Here is a 23,070-nt window from a genome sequence, read left to right as displayed (position 1 = left end):
AGCTCCCATTTTGGGTGACAGAGCCTTTACTGAGGCAATAATTCAAGACTGGCCCCCAAAATAATTGGTTTTCTCTTGTCAGTCATACAGCCAAAAGGATTTATTTAGAGCCAAAGATGCATAATTCTAGTGTTCCAATGTAGTGCTAGAATTAATAGTGTGTGAAATTTTTGCCACATGCAGCTAATACCAACTAATGCTATTAAAGCAGTGTGTGTTGTCAAGATTAAAAGAAATATTTTGAATGGACTTAGATTCACCACGGTCTGAATTTCTGCCCTTGAATTCACAAAGCCACACCTTATTAATTGTGGTGAAGAGGCCATCAACACAGTCAGATGACACTCTTGAACTTCCTTACTTTCCTCTGCCTCTGCAACTATACGATTTTAGATACATGATTTATTGTCTAACATCTTATTGCCAGAGAAACTAGCTCCAGCTTACAAAGGCATGATTCAGCTCCATATATTAATTCTCTTTTACAACTTCATGGTTTCTCAATTCATCTTGAATTGAGCATGAATATTGGCAAATGAAAAGCAGGACATTTAAGGACATGATTAAAAGAAGGTTGATGAATTTCTAGTTACTTGGAGCATTTCTAAGAATTTACTTAAAGAATTTAGAACAATGTAACACAGTTAAGTATCAGGGGAAATATTGACAGAGCAGAGAATCTATCTCTTATGACTTTTTGTAATTTACACACTAGAATAATAATTTACTTTGGGTTTTTTTTTTCTGTAAGAATGGAAAAAAAATAAGGGCTCTAGTCAAACTTCTACAGTATTTCAAATGCTCTACAGTATCCTTGAAGTAAATTATTTGACTTAAGATTTATCAACTGGAACCATGAAATTTTGAGCAGCTAGCCATAAAATTAAATATTGAGCCTACTTGCTCTTACTTACACACTTTATTCAGCATAGGTTCGAAAGGTTATATCAACTACTACCTCATATAAAATACCTACTTTTTATTTTAAACATTCTAAGATCTATTCTTTTTCAATATTATGCACTAATTTATTTCAAGCATTATTGACTTTAAAACCATGTAAACAAAAATTTTATTTGCATTATTCAGCTATTCCACATTCCTAGGTATATGTGTGGGACAGAACTAATATAAGATCTGAAATTAATTTTATTCAGATTTTCATCCATCTGGTATTCATATACGTAAGTAAATATATGGAGACAATGCCTTTTAATAATCTTTAATCTTCAAACAAAATTGCACGAATGGAAAATGATTACTATAGACTTACGTTTTCAGACTCCCCTAAAATAAAATAAATCTCTCTCACTAACCTCTATTTTTGACAGTAGAGATTTGCCTATGGCAAAAATAATCAAGTGAATAGTTAACTTCCCAGATCATCTGTATGTGTCCCAACACACAAAACTTCTTGCTTAAGGGTGCCAGGGTGGCTTAGTTGGTTAAGCGTCTGACTTCGGCTCAGGTCATGATCTCATGGTTTACAACTTCAGCCCAGTGTAGGGCTCTGTGCTTACAGCTCAGAGCCTGAAGCCTGCTTTGAATTCTGTGTCCCTCTCTCTTTGCCCCTCTCCCACTTGTGTTCTCTCTCTGTCTCTAAAATAAATAAAACTTAAAAAAAAAGCCTTTTTAAAGTCTTATTAAATTCACACTAAGGTATTCTAACATTGAAAGTAACTGTAATTCATACACAGATACCAAATGACTTGTTTATTTAACTTCAAATAAAGACAGTGAAATTTAATTTTTAATTAACACTCATAAAAAGAAAAATTATGTTTGGCAAGTAATTTTTAATCAGGTATTACAAATCCCAGTAAGGAAATGCTTAATGTAAAATTTAAACATTACCTTAGTATTTTAATAATACGAATAATGAACAAAGCTCTTTTTTAAAAAATGCTGTTCAAGATATCATGAAAAATGAAAACTTGGCCAGAGAGTGAGAAGCATAGGTAAGATAGATGGCAAATGTAAATATCTAAGAGAAAAAAAATGACACTATGGCTGATGCAGCAATTTGTCTAATTTGTCAAATAATGACACTGATCGCAAGTCTATTAAAGGTATGAACTCGTGACTTCAATTTTCAGAGAAACAAGCTACCATGCACAGAGGCAGGACTATGAAATGTATCATAGCCGATCATCCTCACAAAAACTCTCTGAAATAGCATTATGAACTTCATTTTATGGATGAGAAAATCTAGATATGAAGAAATGAAGCAATCAACTGTGGCTACAAAGATAACATTGGTGGAGCCTCTTAACCACTGCTGTCCCCTCCACATAAGGGGACAGAGTTCAAGTCTCACTTTCAAGACATAAAGTCAACTCCTGGAAACACTTTTCTATAGGGAATCAGGAAGAAGCTACAGCTTTTGAAAACTGTTGCTCCCAGAGTAACTTCCAACCACTTTAAATGTAACATCAACTCAAGCTTTATCTCAACTTAAGATCCTTCCAATAAAACCATGTGGCATCAATTTTACACTAGTGAGAACTGGGAAAGCCATTGGAAACTGGTCCCTAGAAAGAATTCAGTGGACCTGGAATTAACCTGTAGTGGTATACCATGCATTAAGCTGGCCTAAATGCCAAACTACATTCCAGCTACCGTGGAAACAAATTAAACTGTTGTGCTTTGAATGATATACTAAAAGTGCTGATGGCTTTCTGTCAAAGCCAAGGTCTAAATTTGGAAGAAAAGACAAGGCGGACTAATGCTAATACAGTTTAAAATTAATAACGATCCATGATGGAACACAAGATAAACCTCTGCCTTATATTACCAATGGATTTTTACATGAAGAAAGACCTTTCTGGTTTAGATCACCCAAGAACCTGGTCTTTGAACATCTTTAATTAGGTATCTGCACTATTGTGGGAATAAGCATCACTCTTAAACTGGTGTTCCAATCCCAATATGGTGTGTGATAGACATCCTAAGAACCGACTACAGAATCATTTACCAAAGTGATTCAACAGAACGTTAATCCTGTGAGATGCTTGACAAAGACGCCCATTGTCAAAAAAAAAAAAAAAGGAAACTGGCCCCAATCCATGTCCAACACATCAGTCTATGAGAAGTTCTGTAATAATAAAAAAAAAAAAAACAAAAAACAAAAAAACAAGCATCTTCCCAACATATTTGACCAGACAACACTTTTATCTGAAAACACCTGTTAGTATTCCAAGGAATTCACTTGGAGAAATGTTGAGTTACTGTTTTTAAAAAGTATTCTCTGTTCTTGAGAGAAGATAAAGTGACTCTTCACAGGGTTATGCCCATTTATGGTTAACAGTGATCAGCAAATTCTTCCAGCGCCACTGGTCTTAACCTGAAATCGGTAATACCTGGATACAAATTAAAATGTCAAGAAACATCTGAATGATGAAGTACCAAAAGGCACAGAGAAAATGTCTTGGTGAGTGAAGCTGAAAGGTGAATTCTGACCTGTGAGACCCAGTGATCCTGTTCACAGTTAAACACCAACAAATATTCGGCTTAGTTCGGTTAATCCATGTCCTAGAAATCTCTACACACATTAATTTTGGCAGTCTTAGAAAATTTGATTTCTGCCATTAGCAAAGATCTGTGAAGAAGCAAATTTTACTACATGATTTTGACTTTTAATTGGCACTTTTTAAATAAGATCAATACTATTTCTCTGGGTACTTGACATTTCACATTTTAGACAGCTACAGATGTTGTGTTCACATTCAGAAAAGAGGAAAAAAACCAAAAAACTATGCTGCAAGTCTTCTTTCCTCCCCAAACATACCTACTTTGTGTCAGGTATTATACCCAAAGTGTGCAATACAGGATTTCATGTTTTTATGGTAAATAGAATAAACGTAAGAATTTTCAGCCATTTCCCATACAAAGATGATGAAAATGAATTTCTCAGAATAAACGAGCACATACTCTTAAGTTTCTTCCACTCTACCAAGCTGCCTCACAAATGAATACCACTCTATCACACTTTATGGCTGGCAAAGCCATTTCAGGTATATATATTATTTGACTGTCACAATAACTCCATGATAGACATAAATATTACCGTCCCTCCCCAGACTTTTTCTCCTGTTCACATCACATGTCAAATTGCCTTCCAGTTTTTTCCCCTGTTGAACCAGGTGTCAAACTGCATGCCAAATTACTATAGGACATACTCTTTGAAAAGGAAACAATTTAAGTTCTATATATGCTTAATTATCTATCAGACACTACAATAAGTGCTAAGAAGAATAAATTGAAAAGTGAACATAAGGCAGATAGTTAAGTAGCCATGAGTGAGCTCCCAAAGTATACGACACTACGATTTGTGTCTTGTTATGAACCATAATCCACCTCACCAGACAACCCTATCCTTGCAGGAGTTATCACTGCATAGAGAAACTAAGAAACCTTCCTGGCATCTCTCAGTTAATGTGTGCACTGGGATTTGAATCTGGGTCTCTTTGACCCCAAATTGTGTTCTTCCACTTCAAAATACTGTTTCAGATTTTGCTTCCATGGCTTCATAATGTAGAAAAATATGTCAACATGTTCTCAACTGTAAGTAAATTGCTCTGAAATTATTTTGATGGTTGAGAAAATCTATTTAACCTTTGGAAAAATCTAGACAGTTTTTAGAAAAAAACAAAACAAAACAGTAAGCCTTTTTTTAATGTTTTTTTTTAAACGTTTATTCATTTATGAGAGAGAGAGCACGCGAGTGGGGGAGGAGCAGAGAGAGAGGGAGACACAGAATCTTAAACAGGCCCCAGGCTCTGAGCTGTCAGCACAGAGCCTGATGCGGGGCTCAAACCCACAGACTGAGAGATCATGATCTGAGCTGAAGTCGGCCGCTTAACTGACTGAGCCACCCAGGTGCCCCCAAAAAAACAGTAGGTCTTAATGCAAATAGATTGCTGATGGCCCTCTGTGGGCAGGTGTTTGGCTCCAATGATAAATGTGCTTCAATTTTGTATTTGTACAGTTAACATATAAAAATAGATTTCCATTGGTAGGTATAAACACCAGAGCTACAAAGGTGTAAATCTGTCATTCTGAAGCAATCCAGAGTAGTGCACGGAATTCCACCGTAAATAGGTAAATTATCCAACTCTACCTTGGCTTTGCTACTACAACACATCATATGAACATCAGTGATAGATGTATTTTATTCACTTACTAAAACTCATCCATAATGAAAGGTAAAATGTATTCATCATATACAACAGATGTGAAGGCTGTGGTATTTTAGATGCATTTTATCATTGAGTCTTGCGGCAAGCAGGTAAGGAAAACATGGAGATTCTTTCCATAATTCAGACGGGCAAACTAAGTCTCAGAGGTGTTGAATAACTTGCTGAGTTCGATAGCTGGTTATTGGCTTTGAGTCTTGGCCATCTGACCTAACAGCTTGTGCACTTAATGACTATACTTTATTAAACACTTACAATGCACAAGGATACATGTTGGGTGCTCTGGCATACAAAAAAATGAGTATGAATGTGCGGGTAATAAGAAAAAAAACATTCTGAAATAAAGGCACTTCTAAAAAGCAATAATGCCTATTTCTGAAATGATTCCTACTGCCCATTTTATCCACTTTGACAATCATATTGATTATAAAGAACAAATCTATTTATATTAGATCAATTTTTAAATAATCTTACAGGAGTATTCCCAATACAGAAGTAAATCATGAACTTGGCTTTGTAATGCAATAAGTAAATGCTGTCATAGGCTGAATTTGTCCCCACAAAATTCATGTGTTGAAGTCCTAATCTCTGGCACTTCAGAATGTGACTCTATGCTGGGATAAGCTCTTTAAAGAGGTAATTAAGTTAAAATGAAGCCTTCAGGATGGGCCCTACTATGATAGGATGGGTGTCCTTACAACAAGAGGGGATTAGGACATTGATTGGTTCAGAGAGAAGACCACGTGAGGACAAAGAAGGAAGACAGCCATCCAGAAGCCAAGGTGACAGACTTCAGAAGAAAACAACCTTGCTGATACCTAGATCCGTTCCAACCTCCAGAACTATGAGGAAATACATTTCTGTTATTTAAACCACCTAGTCTGTGGTACTTTGTCAGAGGAGATTAATACAAGCACCTTGACATACTTTATGTTAACTAAAGCCAATCAAGTTTAAGGGAAAGTATACTTAAAACTAGTCTTTTTGACAAACAAATACTCTAGGAAAATTCTCAATACCTTACCACATAAAATCCCTATTTTAAAAAGAGAGACCATCCATTTAACCTGGTGCTCTTTTTCCTTAGAGTAATTGTTTTCAAACTTTGCCAAACACAGGAAACTCTGGGAAATTTTAAAGAAACATAGTGGTGCTTGAGCCCCACACCAGACATTTTGATTCAACTGATCCAGGGTGTGGCCTGGACATGGAGATTTTAAAAGCTCCCCAAGTCCTTCTCATACCTCTGCGTTAGAACTCAAGATTAAAAACCCTTCAGAGGGCAGTTCACCGTGCAGAATTAATTTAAGAAATAAATATCAGATATTTCCACAAGATGGCGTATTATTGCATTTGAAAGAAATAAAATTGAGAAACATTTTCAAAATGCAATTCTATACCATTACATGTAGAACAAATTGGGTTAAGATTGAAATTATACCAGATAGGAGCAATGATAAAATGAATCACAGCCTTCTGAAAAGACGTGAGGTTTAAGTAACATATTACTAACCTTGTCTTCGACAAGGGGTCCACCCTGGGCCAATGAGAACATCCATGGCTGCCATGCCCTTAGCCTGCTCTTCCCCCTTGGCAGAACTGTGGTCCCCTGTTCACTCTCCACAACCCGTGAGGGAGCTTTCAAACTCTTTGACAGTGGGGTGCTAAAGACACACACTTGCTATTATATAAAGCATAGAATCTTTATTCAGCCACACACATGTTCAGTTAGTATTTTACAGATGAATATACATATATACTGAGTTATGTAGCCATTGCTCAAATGTTCAAATCTAACTTAACTCTTGATAACAGACACACACACTCTTCTCAAATTTGGGAATTTACACCAACATCCCAGAAAAGACTTAGCCTGTCTGTGATTGTTTGAAAATAAAAGTAAAAAGCTTTTAACCATTAGAAAAGATATTCTATACTTTAATGGTAGCTTTTAAAACCTCCTCTTGTTCACTATTGAATGGCCATAAGGGTGAGAGGAACATGGAAAAGGCAGAAGAAGAGTTTTAAATGCAAATATGTATCTACCGAAGGAACCATTCTTTACCCCCCTCGGCATCCTGATATTTCTGCTACCAAATCTCTGACTAGTTATATAAAGGTTTTTGTTTCCAAGGAAACCAAACCACTGACATCTATGGAATTTAATGAACATGAAAAAGGAACCATGCCATATAATTTACATCTGGAGATAAATGTGACTGGCTGTCAAAACCATTACACATACACAGATAATTCTGTGAAGTTTTAAGCTCTATTTTTGTCCATTTAGTAAAGATGTAAATAAATACTTTTATGGAAACAGGATGACAACAAACAAACAAAAATTCTTGCATCATGTCAGGTAAGTTGAAAAATAGTTAGAACCAAGAATATATGGGCTGAAGGTAGAGCTCCTTAGCGATTGAGAGAAAAAGAGAGAAACCTTTATTTTATTCTACAAAAGGTTTTCTTCTTCCCTCAACTTCAAATATCTGTAACAAATTTTATGACCGTGGCTTCACACAATGGTGGAATCTGTACAAAGTTAGGGAAATAGCTTATAATCAGCAAAGGGGGACAATAAATAAAGCACTCATTTCAACTCCCGGCCTCATAGATGATTCATTGAAACCACTGTTGTAGAACATCCAAATAACAGCTCATTATGAGATTTATATATTGGCATCCGGATCCTATGATGAGCTATTTGGGATTCGACAACCCTTAAATAAATAGCCTATTTTGGATATTAGCAGGGAAGGCTGATAATATGTGGGAAAAAATAAAGCGTATATAAAATGGTAACTTCAATAAAATTAAAAGTGTACAAAAGTGAGAAGAAAAAGCTAGAAGGAAATTCCACCATTTTATGTAAATGACTACTCCCTCCTTCTTGAAATCCTTTTTTAGATGTCCAGAAAATACTCTCTTCTGATTCTTGTCCTCACTGGTTGTTCCTTCTGTCTTTTCCTTTTTTCCTTTTTTTTTTTTAAATTGTGGTAAAATATGTATGCCATAAAGTTTACCATTTTAATGATTTTCAAGTGTATAGGTTAGTGACATTAGGTAATAGTCATTGTTGTGTTATGCAATCATTAACCACCATTCACCTCCAGAACTTTTTAATGTTGTCATAACCAACTCTGTACCCATTAAATAATAACTTCCCATTCTCTCATTCTTGCCTCCTCCCAGCCCCTGGAAACTGCCATTCTACTTTCTGGCTGTATGGATTTGCCTACTCTAGTTACCTCATATAAGTGAAATCATACAGTATGTGTCCTTTTGTGTCCGGTTTATTTCATTTAGCATAGTGTCTTTAAGGTGTACCCATGTAGAGCCTGTGTCAGAATTTCATTTCTTTATAGGTTAAATAATAATCCACTGTGGTACATATATATTGTGAATAATGCCACTATAAACACTGGGATACAGATACCTGTTTGAAGCCCCTGTTTTCAGTTCTCTTAGTTACATACCATTCTTGGCCTCTTTCCTGACTCTTTTTCATCCATTTTTTAAAATGTTTTATTTATTTTTGAGAGAGAGAGAGAGTACGAGTGAGAGAGGGGCAGAGAGAGAGGGGGGGGGGAGGGACACAGAATCCACAAAGCAGGCTCCAGGCTCTGAGCTGTCAGCACAGAGCCTGAAGTGGGGCTCGAACTCGTGAACCATGAGATCAAGACTGAAGCTGAAGTCGACGCTCAACTGACAGTCACACAGGCGTCCCTCTTTTCCATTTTTTAAAAGTTTAAGTGCTGGAGGTCCCAGGGCTCAGACATCACCCTGCTTTCTTCTACACCTATATTCCTTAAGAGTCCTCATTTAGCTTTGAGATTTAAATATTCACTTACAACTCCATGGCCAACCTTTCCCCTGAACAGCAGATCTGTATATCCAAATACGACATCATCAGGTATAAGTGGAACAGACACCTCAAACATTAAATATCCAAAAACAAACAAACAAACAAACAAACAAACAAACAAAGAAGCAAAACTCTGAATTTTTCTATTTAAATGTGTTTCTTTCTTCCTTCCCAGCTTAGGACACAGCAGCTCAGTCCTTCCACTTTTCCAGGTCCAAACACTAAGCATTGTTCTTGAATCCTTTTTTCATACCTCACATCCCACACATTAACAAACCTTGTGGTGCCACCTTCAAATTCAGATTCTGACATTCTTTCTCCCCCTTACCTTTACATCTCTCAGTTAATATAATTATCAGCACCACTCAGGATATTAGCAATAGCCATTTGGTTGGCGTCCCTACTTCTTCCTTTCTCTTCTATGGTCTATGCTCCATGCAGTGGCAAGTGATGTTTTGAAAAGCAAAATCAGATCTTGTCACTACTCTATTCAGAACTCTCAGATCCCTTCTTCGTTCTCGCAGAAGAAAAAGCCACAGTCATTAAGCCTGGTCTACAGGGCCAGAATAATGTGGTCCCTGGCTACCTCTCTGATTTCATCATCCTTTCTCTCTTGCACGCCACTGTCGACAACTGGCTTCCTTGCTATTCCTCAAATATACCAAGTATGTTCCCACGTCAGCACCTTTACTCTTGCTCTGCCCTCTGCCTGGAATGCTCTTCCTTTTCTTAATTAGTATCTCTACTCCTATCACCTCATCTTAAAAAGAGAACATACTCCACGATGACTCTACAAAGCAGCAAGCCTCTTCACCACTCATGGTCAATGATCTCTGTCCTGTTTTATGGGTCCCAGTGGGACTGATCTGTTATCTGCCCCCCGCCCCCCAGTGGGATGCTGGAGTCTGCTTGTAGGGCTAGGCACTGTGGTGTATGTTCCTTTCCAAATATGCTTTTAATTATTTTATTTTATCTTATCTTATTTATTTTTTGCATTTAATGATTTTAAAAGCCATCATTTTCATTTGGGGGTTCAGAAAACTAAAACTGATCAATTTTTAAAATTTCATTTTACTCTAATCTGCCTTATGTGGTTGTAGTGATACTACTTGCCACATAGAACTTAATTGTAATCTAGATATTTACCAGGAATCTGTATTCCAAGTAACATTACACATCTGAAATAAACTGCCCTTTATCAATAGAATGAATTGGTTAATTGTCAGCAAAGCACATGAAGCAGTCTTCTTTGGATGAAACACAATTTGGAAGTTAAACTATAGAAATATTTTTCAGTGGCATTGCTGCAAGTATTATTGAGAGTGAATGTCAACAACAGAGTTTTCATGTTCAAAGCCTAGGAGAGCCTCCTTAAGTACACAGTCTCTATGGAGTCCACAGCAATCCTACAATTGCTTTCGAGAAGCCACGTGCAAAGTTCGGCATAAATCTTTCTTTCTTCCTTCCTTTCCTTTTTTTTTTTTTTTTTAACTTTTCAATGTTTATTTATTTTTGAGAGAAAGAAAGAGTGAGAGTTGGAGAGGGTCAGAGAGAGGGAGACACAGAATCTGAAGCAGGCTCCAGGCTCTGAGCTGTCAGCACAGAGCCCGACGCTCAAACTCACGAACCAAGAAATCATGACCTGAGCTGAAGTCTGGCGCTTAACCGACTGAGCCACCCAGGCGCCCCTCTTCCTTCCTTTTATTTTTGTTTGCATTGCACCTTACCTTGGTTAGAATGTGACCTGATTTTTTATTAAGTGCACCTGGTTTCCTATGACCAATGCAAGAAGTTTTAGTTGATACAAACTTGTTCAACATTAATTTTATAATCTACAAGACGGAGTGCCTTGGCTTGATTAACTTCTCATTTTAAAAGTTGGAATCAAGGGTTAACCCAACTTCCACACCTAAAACCCTGTGGCCCCCACATGCCCCATTTCATCGATGAGGAAGTAGAGGCACAGAGAGAAGTAGGTTACTGACTGAGCTGGCATCCAAACCCACATCTCCAGTTTTCTGGCTCCATCTACTTTTCAAATACACCTATAGATAAAATACATCCTGAGAATCCTGAGGATAAAGAAACTATCTTTCTCAGCAGCATTTTTAAACCTTTATGACATGGTGTAGAGTAAAAAACGCACTTTTTGTTGATCCAGAACACACATTCACATGCATGAAAGAAGTTTCACCAAACAAACTTATTCTGCACAAAACGCTGATATTTTTCATTCATTCTAGCCAGATCTATTTCATTTTATTAATGCTGTACATGTGCCACTAAACTGATCTGCTGGGTCAGCAACCCAGAGAAACCACAGGGATAAACTTTACTTTTTTAAAAAAGCTCCTTTTGAAATGAACATGCAGAGAATATGTGTACCCAGCACACGCAAGAGGCACATCCGAGAGCACCTTGTCTCTACACGTGCTTTATAAGCCCGGGAGGCAGGGAGAGAGAGAGCAAAGAAGGAAACATAAATACATTTTTTTAGATTTCAAAGGACAAGATGTTTTTTTTTTTCTTTTACGTTTTTATATGTGGATAAAAATCTTCCAATTTCTCTCCAGTGAGAAATTTTGAAACTGATAACTAGGACAAAGGCTGTATACAGAAAAGCCGATCTGGAATTTCATATACTGTGCTGGGAGTCGACATTTAAAATTCATTAACAGGGCAGCACATAGACACTTCTCCATTTCTTCTAAATGTTATTTCCAATCACAGCAGGCATAGAAAACAGTTCGTCTTCAGCTAGATTGTGAATTTTTATGTAATGAGATGCTGTGGAAAACAAAAATAATATGCATGCACAGATAAATATTTGAGGGGTGCCTGAGTATTTTGATAAATAATATCTGCTCCACACATGTTCTTCCTTCCTTGATGGTCTGTAAACCCCTGCAGAAAGTCTTCCACTCAATCTGTCTTCATGTTCCATTGACTCCTCATCCTTACTGGGCTTGTCTCACTCCATACTGCTATCCTGACACTTTTTATTCTTATGCCATCAGTCCTACTGCTTTTGTTCCAGCCAACACTATGGTCTCCTCTTATTTAGTTTTCCTCCTCCGGCCATAGGCCTTCTTCTACAAGGTGGTTATACGTGGGAAGCTTGTTTCTCTTTTGGTCCCCATACTGAACTGCTGCTAATGTGGGGGACCCGGGAGGTGCCAGTGATGGTGAGTGGAGGATGGCCACCAACGGGATCCTGAGGATGGAAGAGAAATTGCCTCTGGCACCTTGGAAGCCAGACTGGCAAGAGAAAGAAGTATCTGTTCCCTGGTGATAGTCTTTGAGCAGCTGAGTGAGACTTCCATTGGAATTTTCAATACATTGCAATCATTTCTAATAAGTTTTCTTTTTAATTATTTATCCAGTTTGAGCTGGGGTTTTCTTTTGCAACTTAAAGACTTTTTTTTAAAGTTTATTTATTTTGAGTGAGAGAGAGAAAGAGAGAGCAAGCAAGCAGGGAAGCAGCAGAGAGAGAGAGGGAGAGAGAATCCCAAGCAGGCCCCATGCTGTCAGCACAGAGCCTGATGTGGGGCTTGCTCCCACGAACTGCCAGGTCATGACCTGAGCTGAAATCAGGAGTCAGATGCTTAACTGACTGAGCCGCCCAGGCTCCCCTTGCAGCTTAAAGACTTCTAAACTGAGAGTCATATCAACTTCTTTCTCGCCTATCAATCCACAAAGCCACTTTCATCCAAACCCCGCAATTCAATCTCTCTTTACAACATAAACTTTTCCACATAAAGTGAAATTAAAACCTGACTTCCTGCAAATATGATTGAATTTTTTTAATATTAAATATAAAAATAACAATGATAATACCAACAATAGTGGCTAATATTTAATGAGTGCCTATTAAATATCAGTGATCTGTTAAGTCAGTGGTGCTCAAATTTTGCTACAAATCTGCTTTTCAAAAGCCCTGATATCCACACTACAACACCCGTTAGAATCTTGTAGCACCAGAATCTTTGGGATTAGGAAACAGAAATTACCATTTTTTAAAGCTTTTGAGGTGATTCCACAGGCAGTCAAATTTGAGAACTCCTCTGCTAAAGATTTCCTAAGGAATTATTTAATTTAGCCATTATAGTAATGATACGAAGTGCCCATTCATTATTATCTTAGTTGCTATTATTGTTGTTGTTATCATTATCATCATGTAGCCAATGAGGAAGCCTGAGTCTCAGGAAGGTCACACAACAGAACCCAGGTTTTAAAATATTAAAGTAGACTGAAGTTCTTGAACACCAGCAAGGAACAGAGTGGAAAAATCCCAAGGACACAGATAATCCACAGAGAAAGCAATCTTAAGTGGGGGGGGGGGGGGGGGGACAAAAGAAAACAAAACAAAACAGTAAAGGTCAGAGTATTTCGAGTATCCAAGTCTGTCCTTAAGAGAAATATTTTAGGACCTAATAGTGGTTTATCAGCTGAGCATAGCACAGACCCTAGTTCTATTCATTTATCCTCATTCAATAGACACGTATCCAACCGCGTCCATAAATGAAACACTGAACTGATCAGCAGGCTGAATGCTACAATAAAAGAGAGAGAGGGAAGCCAGAAAGAAACTCCAGGTGGCAGAGATGCCAACTCCACCTCTGATGCCTGCAGACAAAGGGGGCTCTACGGGAGTGTAGGCAGCAGTAGTCTTTATCATCAATATTGATCATCAAATTTCAAGTTAGGCCAATGAACTAGCATTTAAAGGCAAACTTTATAACTCTGCTATCAATGCAGTTCTTGGAACTAACAGGCTTACCTGAAACATGGCTGGAATGTTTTGGGGGAAAGAAGAAGAAAGAACTTCTTTCCTACACTAAACATTAAACAATTCTGAATCATCAAGGAAGCATTAATAATGATAAGCTTGCTACAAAATTAAAAGACCAAACTACTAAAATTTGATTATATTATGAAGAGAGCAACACAACTAATAGACTATTTGCACATGAAAACAGATCTAGAAACCTTCTTGAAAATAATTCAGATTTTTCTGTCTTTTCATTTTTCACATTTTCCTATAGATCAGCTTAACTCCTACAGCAGTAAAACCAGTATTTGGGTGTTCATTCCATGGCAGAATTTGCCAGCAAATATTGCACTGTTATGTATCTGAAGAATGATCCTTCCAGGTGATTTTTTTTTCTTTCTGTTTCTCCACAGCAACAGATAATTTTTGATGTCAAAGAAAGTATTTTGACTTTTAAAGAATAAAACAAAAGTTGCAGGCAGATACTCAAATAGAAAATCGCTAGTTTTATATCAATTTTGGTAAGAGGTAAGAGTTCCTGAATGGCACCTGTACTTCCTTATTTGACAATATTATCTTTGCTAGAAAGGAAGTATTTAACGTACTAAAATTTGAATACAATAAAGAGTAGTTTCCCACTGTACAGGCAAGTCAATGCAGTTTGTTACTATACTCAACCAGAATCTAAGTTTAAAAAAATTTGTATATTCTTTACTCAACATTTGTTAAATAATCTTCAAAAAAAAAAAAAAAGGAAATAAAATCACAAACACTGCTTTGAGTATTTCTTCAGTAAGGTTTTCAGACAAAAACAAATTGACAGGCCACACAACTGATCCCAAACTTCCCCGGGTCTTCACTAGTAACATTTATAGAAGGACTTCACACCCTTTGGCTTTTTGGATGAAGTGATATTACTTATAAAGTATTTGAATTACAGTCTTATTCATCATGTCTAAGAGTTAGTTCATGTATGCATATGAGGCTCCAGGAAGTTTCCAAGTAACTTCAAGAACATTTTAACTATTTAGAATTACCCAGAAACTTTGGCCTCATTATATATTTTTCAAGCAACACGAAAATTAGAGGACAGAAAGCGAGTCCCCGTGTCCAACTGCCTATATTTTTACTCACTGTTGCCTTCTTTGAACAAAAGTGGAAATGTTTAGGGCATACAGGCTTCTGGAAGGACTGGCTGTTTTATTGTGTTTTACAACATCTACAACAGAGAAACTTTTAACTGGGGCAATTAATTGATACCATGACATGGCCAAATCCTCAAAGCAGCATCTGGCGGGTGCACAACACTCCACTTCTTACCTTGGGAGCTTTGGCATGTTTCCCACATCTGGCATCCTTGACAAGGCTGAGATCTAACAGCTCCGTCTCCTGGAAGGCAAAAATGTGAAATTGTTAAGCATCCCCACAGATCTCCTTTCATTATTTTATATCATTGTCATCTCTTTAAAAAAAATCATGTTATCTTGAGACCTGCCTGAAGATTTCTCTGCAGTTAGGATATTTTTTCTTTCACATTCTTTATCAATCGAATTGGAGTGGAAACAACAAGATAGCTAACCACTAACTGCTCAATTTAATATATATGCTGAGACATTTTGAAAGTATAATGGGCATGGTCAGGGTCCCCGGTCTATACTATGAGCTGTCCCCTAAATCATCATGAACCATGCCTTCCTGCCCCGTGGTCAAAAAATAATCCTGAGAGTCAGTCTGAGTGTGAGGACATGTGAGTGGCATGGGAGATGGGGATAGGGGGTGGTGGAAAGAGATGTTCCCATCAGTTCACCTTGCCAAGGGAAAGAGATGAATCTGCCTCACCTACCTGCCCCCTCTCCAGCCTTTAGCACTCATATCTTATGCCTTGATCTTTTCATTTATTCATTATATATTACTGAACACCCATAATATGCAAGTTACTCTAGGATACAAGATACATAAAATGTGATAGCTCCTCTGGATGGACTTGCTGTCAAACAGGGGAGTAAAGAAATGTATATGCATAAGACAAGGGAGGGTGTGTTAATGCCAACTATAAAGTTAACTGCTATGGGAGTCAACAGAGAAAAGAAAGTTTTTCCCCCAGGGCTCAGAAAAAGTCCATGAAGGAGTCACTGAGCATGGAGAAAAGGAGTTGGAAGGCATAACACTGGAAAATATCTAGACAAGAAAGGACCAGAGGTTTGGACAGAACCTTGAGGTATGGATGCTTAGAAATGCTTAGAGATGGAGAACACTGCAGGGGAAAAGGGTAGGGAGGCAGAAGGGGATAGAGAGGCACCGAGGAAGAAGGAACAGCACAGGGAAAATGTAATGGCAGCGTGGGAGGGGATTTTCACAGGTAACATTCAGAGTTCCATTACTGGGGCCTAGAACGTATGAAGAAAAGTCATGGGAGATGATACCAGAAAGGGATATGGGCAAAAGGATGGAAACCCTGAGAGTCCAGCTAAGGACACTGAGCCATGAGTGTTGTGACAATGCACATCGCCAAGTTAACAGGAGACTCTACGCTGGCGAGATGGAGCTGCATTGCAATGAACAGTCATGCATCTGACTCATGCTGACAATGAGACAGCTGGACGCAGGCCTCTAATCCCCTTCTTCTTACAGGAGGCACTGCAGCATCATTCTGCTGCTCAGAACCTCTAAACACGAGTGGGTGTAATTTCTTATGGGCCCTAATATCTCCAAGTACTTGTAGTTGGGGTTCCCAGACAATTCCTTCAAATAGCTGCCACCAGTTCCAAATGTTCCATGTAAAAGGGTCTCATTATTTTCCTGCACTTGAGGTTGATTTCATGATTGCAGTCACAGGGGTGGGGGGTGGAGTCTGTCCACTGGCATGAAAGACCACACAGCAGGTCCAACAGAACACGTGGCTCCAGCGCACTTATATGTGAAGCCCAAGCTTCACAGCTTGTTCTTGTGAACAAGAAACAGGGCCTTCTTTTCTTTTGCTCACCCTGGACTTATAAGTTTGCTTGTCCCCATTTTAGTGGATCCCTTAACCCATTCCTTGCCAGGTGTGACTGTTGGAAATCCTCCCAAACCCTGGGGTGTGAGGAGAGCAACCCAGCAAAGATCTTGCAGGATAGAAGATCTGGTACTACAATTCCTCTAAGGCTGTACCGTCCGCAATAGTGAAGGTCACCTTATCAGTGTTAGAAAAGAATGGTATCAATGCTGGACTCAATGATTCACTTAGGCAAATGCATAAGGAAGTCCTCAGACTCGAGGCGATGGAACAGCTGGTCTGGGTCTGTTACCTCCACAGCAAGACAACCAAAACCCGTGCTGGAAGGAGAGAAGCAGGAAGAGCACTAAGCTTGAAGAAGCTTCAACCAGAAGACCAGAACCAAGTGGACATTTGAGAGACAGGAGATCAAATGAAGGTAGAGGTAACTGGAAGAAAGATGAAAGCCATAACATGGAGGTAGAATTGTCTACAGGGAAGAGAGGAGTCATAAACAGCCCTAGGGTTTCCATATTCCCCATTGGGACTTGGAAGTTTGGGCAAAATGATAATGAATTTTGGAGATGTTGGTGTGAGGGGTTCATCCAAGTAGAAATGCCAGTCATTAGTTCAATGGTGCATTATTTGTCAAATGCTGCTATGTGGCAGGTACCGGCTTGGTACTGAGGAACGACACCAACAATGCAGAAAACAGCTGTTTTGATCAGCTCATGCACAAAACCACTTATTATACTTTAAAGGAGACATTTCAAAGTACACTGAGACATGGGCTACAAAGGACTATGGCATCTTTTCAGCTAATACACGAGGGCGAGAAACAGTTTGCCAGCCTTATAATTCTGTGTTCTGGTCGGGAAGGAGGGTTAGAGGAAGAGGAAACAGTAGGTGCAAATGCACAGAGGCAGGAATTGTGTGCAGAAAACTACAAGCCATGGGAGATACACAGCAGGGATGCGTGGACAGTTATCACAAACGCTTGGGACTTGGTAGTTATTACATGTGTGTCCTCTTTAAAATTATCCATAAAATGCTGACATTTATGTTTGTCACACTTTTCCATATATGTTACATGATGTTTTCCATATATGCAGAATAAAATCATACACACATACATAACACATTTACCTCATCTTATATCATGGTTTTCTATCGAAGGAAATTCCTTCCAGTTGAGCAAACAAAGCCTTAAACTCTAATTGTTTATACACACAAAACCCAAAGTGACTTCACAAAGAACTAGATCTTAGCAGGAGTCATTATATAGACTTTTATATTACAGATAATGAACACTGTTTTCTACTCTCAGCTCAAGAGGAAATGTTCATTCCCCAAGTCACAGAGGGGTACTTAACGCTAGCTGCCCTGGGGATTCATTCCGATACCACAGCGTCTAAGAAATTTCTCTCGCCTGTGTGTAAAATTGTGTGTGTAGGAAAACCACCGCAGGGCACCATCAACGTGGGTAATGTGGCATGGGAAAGACCCAGGTGGAAAAGCTGTCCAATGGACTCATTCGAGTAGAAAGCGATGATTAAAATAGTGTCTCCCACTTCTATTAACACGCAACAGCTACCCCCCTGGGGTTTAACTACATTCTATTCTCGCTTCCACTAAAAAGAAAATGAGGAACCCAATGCACAGGACCACAATATGTTGCTTATGTCATTAAAACTTTTTCTAGGTTAATTTTCTCCAGTTAATAGTTTTAACAATTTATTCTCATTATTAGAAAGCAGTGAAATGGTCCCTTTCTCGGTTCATTTAAGAGATACTGATTTCCGGCTTTATGGAATTCACTATCTTTTACTCATTAAGAGAGGAAGGTCACATGATGTTTAAGTAGAAAACCTGAGTTTGAGGAAGGGCCCTAAAATTAACTGGTCATGTATCCAACCAATCATGGGACACATCAAGCGTCAACTGTATCATCTATAAAATGAGTATGATAACACTTTCTATACCCATGGCTCTCAAAGCTTAGCTTGCATGACAGTCATCTGGAAAACTTGTTAAAACAGACTGGCTGGGTGCCATCCATCAGTTTCTGGATCAGCCGGACTGGGATAGACCTGAGAATCTGCATCTCTAATAAGTTCTCAGGTGATGTGGATGCTGTTGGTCCATAGACCACACCAGTGCTTGTCAAAGCACTGATATATACTCATTCATGGGGTTGTTATTATAAGGCTTTTTAGATGAACATGATTGATAAAATTATACATTACTTATATGTTATAATATGTTGTATGAAGAATCCACATCTGTCATTTCTTTATACAGATAAGTGTGAAATAAAAATATTTTACCTCCTGAGTGCAAAAGTATGCCTTGTGGTGAATCTAGGCTTCAATTTAATTGAAGAAAAACTACTGAATGACAAATGGCATCAACACCTACTCTAATAAGGGTTCTTAGCATTAAATTTCACCCTATAAAAGCAAATGTCTCTGTTCAAAAATTCAAGCAATCACTGAAATTGCTCTATGTTTGCTGAAAATGCTATGCTATATAACCTTTGCTTTATACTTAATAACATTAAAGATATCTTTAGAAAAGCAAAAGAAGGAAATTGGTTCTCTTTCACCTCTAAGCCCATCCAACAATGAAAAGAGGATTGGGGTGCCCTACCTTGGCCAGTAAAGGAAGGATGGACTAGTAGACCCGCTTTATTTCCAAGGCATACAGTGGCCCCCTACAGAGCTTGGAGACCACACTCCTAGGACCCCCCATCCCCATATATCCACTAAAGTGTTGACAGATGTACCTTCTCCCTTTGTCAGTACAGATGAAAGTGAATTAACAGTAATCAAGTACTTATTTTTGATATTTTGAATGAGTGATGAGAAACGCTAAGGGAAGACCAAATTATCTCTGATGTTTACTATTCAGCAGAAAGATTTCAATCCATCAGCCATGAACCCACTGTGAGGTAGATGAGCCATGAAATGCACTGCAAACTCAGGAAAGAATACAGTTTAAAAACCAACTCTTTTCCGGAATACCAATTTCTGTGCATTGTCACCAAATTCCATTAGTCACCCGATATAATAACGTACTTGAAGTTCACACAATATATAATCAGAGCAGCAATTACAGTCACAAACATTTCACAGAGAAGATATTAATGGCTGGGCATGTGGGGAGGGTGATTATGGATACCTCCACATGTGGTATATTCATTAAGTTCAACTTCGATCTACCAAAAGTAGAAGACATTAATATGTTTTATTGACTGTCAAACCTCCCTAAAATGCCCAATGTTAAAGAAAAAAAACTATTTTGGAATCCTTTAATGAAGGGTTTTAATTTAAAGAGAAGCAGATGAAGCAGACTCAATTCTTTGTTCCTTTACTTTATTCCACTTCTGAGGGAGTAAAAATCTGTGTAGTGTACCTCTCAGTAAAAAAAAAATCCCCGCACTCTCTCCCACTCTCTTATTTCCTTTGTTCTCTAGCCTTCATTTTTGTCTTTTTTCCCCAAAGTCTGTATTGGATCCTCAGTGTATGAAACACCGATGGAAATGAGGTGCACAGGTTATCAAAACCAACCACAGCAGAGAAAAGAGAAAGATGATACAACTGGGTTTCTTTATTGAAACCAAGCTAGGTTTTTTTTTTTTTTTTTTAATTTTTTTTTCAACGTTTTTTATTTATTTTTGGGACAGAGAGAGACAGAGCATGAACAGGGGAGGGGCAGAGAGAGAGGGAGACAGAATCGGAAACAGGCTCCAGGCTCCGAGCCATCAGCCCAGAGCCTGACGCGGGGCTCGAACTCACGGGCCGCGAGATCGTGACCTGGCTGAAGTCGGTCGCTTAACCGACTGCGCCACCCAGGCGCCCCCCAAGCTAGGTTTAAAATGGTGAAAATGCCATAAAACTAGGGAGCAGAAAACTTGGAATTATCATTTGTAATCTGTGCATTATTAAGCCCCTTACTACAGATGTTTGTGCCTTGTATCTTTGTCTGTCAAACAGAGAAGCAGATGCCAGCAACACCTTCTTCATCGGGCTGCTATTAAATCAAGTGAAGTATTAAGCTAAGATCTCCACTTAACAGGAAAGAACTATTGTGTACATATAACATCTTATGCTTGCAACATTTCCCATTCTGGGTGAAAGAGAAAAGATGCTAGTAGAAAAGGCTAAAATGGATAGGTAACGCATCTAGAAGAAAAACACAGAATGCAAATAAACAAAAGAATAGTATCTGAAAATCTAAAACCCCAGAGATATTTTATAAAACCTTGAAACCAAAATAAGAAAGACCACTTCTAGAGAAAACCAATTTTCACATTTGTGGTTCACAGTTAAATGCAAAATTAGATTAACATTTGAAATGGAGAAGAAACAATGACATAGTTCATGTGTTATGGGTTGTATTGTAATTATTGACATAGTCTGAGCCAATAAAATAAAAACTGAAAAATTACAGTGATTCAATGAGAGGTTCCTATCACTAAAGGAGGCAAAGTCAAAGTAATATACTAATAATAGCAATAGTAACCATGACTATTAACAATGGACAACCAACAATATGCCAAGAATTGTAAGAGATAATATTGGCATACATTATCTCATCAGGCTCTGCAACACCACTGTGACATGAGTATGACAGCTTCCATTGTGCAAACGAGAGAACTGATGGAAAAGTTGAGTGACAACTGTTGTTCAGTTCTACAATGGCATCACAAATCTCAGCGTCTTGCCTACCTGATGTAAGCAGAACTCCTAGGTGGCCACCATGATTCCTGTGCCCTGATCCAGGCCTTTGTCCAATCTTCACCCTTTGAATGTGGTCAGCACCCAAGACTTGCTTTCAGCCAACAGAATATGGCACAGGTGAGAGGCTATCATTCCCATGATGTTGTTACTTTATATGGCAAATGTGAAGATTTTGCAAGTATAATTAAAGTCTTCAATCAAGTGCCTTAAACTTAACCAAAGGGAGGTATCCTGGGTGAGTCTCTCCAAAGAGGATTTAGGAGTGAGAGACCTGAAGCTGCAGAGATGATCACCTGTTTCCTGTGTTGTGTGTTGTCTAAGAATTAAAGGGCAGAGTCTGAACAGAATTGTGTCAACAACCTGAATGAGCTTGGAAGAAGAACTCCAGCTCCAGATGAGAACACAACCCAGTAGACGCCTTTAATGCAGCCTGTAAGACTCCAAGTAGGTGAGACCCTGAACTACTAAAACTGTAAAATAAAAAATGGTTGTTGTTTCAAGCCACTAAGTTTCCAGTAATGTGTTTTGCAGCTGTAGATAACAAATATGCTGCCCCCATTGTTTCCATATTTTAATGCACTTAATTAAAAAGGGATGTAAATGAATTCACATACCTTGGCACTCCACCCAGCATAAAAATGATTGCAATACTGTCATCATTTTTGAATATGACCTACAGGAAACAATTACTCTAATGGAACCACAGACTTATGGTGCTGGGACAGATTGCAGATTAGGAAACTGAGACCAAAAGAAAACATATCAATTACCCCATATCACTGAGACTGAGTAAAGAATGGAAAAAGAATCCCCATTCTCCCAGACCTATTTTTTTCTTCTAAAGAATTATTTTTCAATATTGACAAAGTAGCAGGAATATTAACTGAGTGATCCAATTTTAAAAAGAACACAGTTTTGTTCATGTACAAGGAAAAAAATATTATGATACATAGAATATGGCACTAATTTTAACAGGCCGTGTCCCCACGAGGCAGCGTGAAATTTATTGGCAAATATCTAATTTTTTCTGTGGAAAACCAAAAACATAGTTTAGCCCCTAGTTATGAAAGAGCCAAATTTCCTTCTTACTTCCTTCTTTAGCTCCCTGAGAAACTTCTATATATTCATGTAATAATAAAAATTGTTTAAGTTAAAGCTGTTGTAAGCCAACATAAAATTATATCCATAGCACCAAAGCTTTATTAGGACATAAAATTAATAAAACAATTCCAACAGCATTTATGTCTATAACTGGATGCATATATAACCTAATGCATCAATGGACTAGGCAGGTCAGGGGAGGGAGGTCGCGGATGGGGTGGAGCAGGGACAGAAATGCCATACATGATTCCAAGGTTCTAGAGCATTAGTATCTTCTCGCAACTGTTTAAAATGATGAATGAAAACGGGTATAATTTAAAACAATACTAATTGGCTTTATTTTAACTTTACATCACTGACACTATTTAAAAAAAAAAAAACAGAAAAACCTCTGCATAATCACTGTGGAAACCTGTATA

At 38.1% G+C, this 23,070-nt stretch overlaps 1 protein-coding gene across 1 annotated transcript in view; it reads right to left on the bottom strand.

The window, feature by feature from the left end:
* The window catches only part of PLCB1 (phospholipase C beta 1), a 694,981-nt gene that overhangs the window by 447,359 nt on the left and 224,552 nt on the right, over positions 1 to 23,070 (bottom strand). Inside the window, exon 3 of the mRNA XM_042980903.1 lies at positions 15,155 to 15,223. Within this exon, the coding sequence (XP_042836837.1) occupies positions 15,155 to 15,223 (69 nt within the window). The remainder of the gene's footprint in view (positions 1 to 15,154; positions 15,224 to 23,070) is intronic.

This window comes from Panthera tigris, chromosome A3 (genome assembly GCF_018350195.1).
Source record: "Panthera tigris isolate Pti1 chromosome A3, P.tigris_Pti1_mat1.1, whole genome shotgun sequence".
NCBI classification, from domain to species: domain Eukaryota; kingdom Metazoa; phylum Chordata; class Mammalia; order Carnivora; family Felidae; genus Panthera; species Panthera tigris.
Note: the sequence above shows the minus strand (reverse complement) of the source record. Positions and strands in the feature narration are given on the sequence as shown.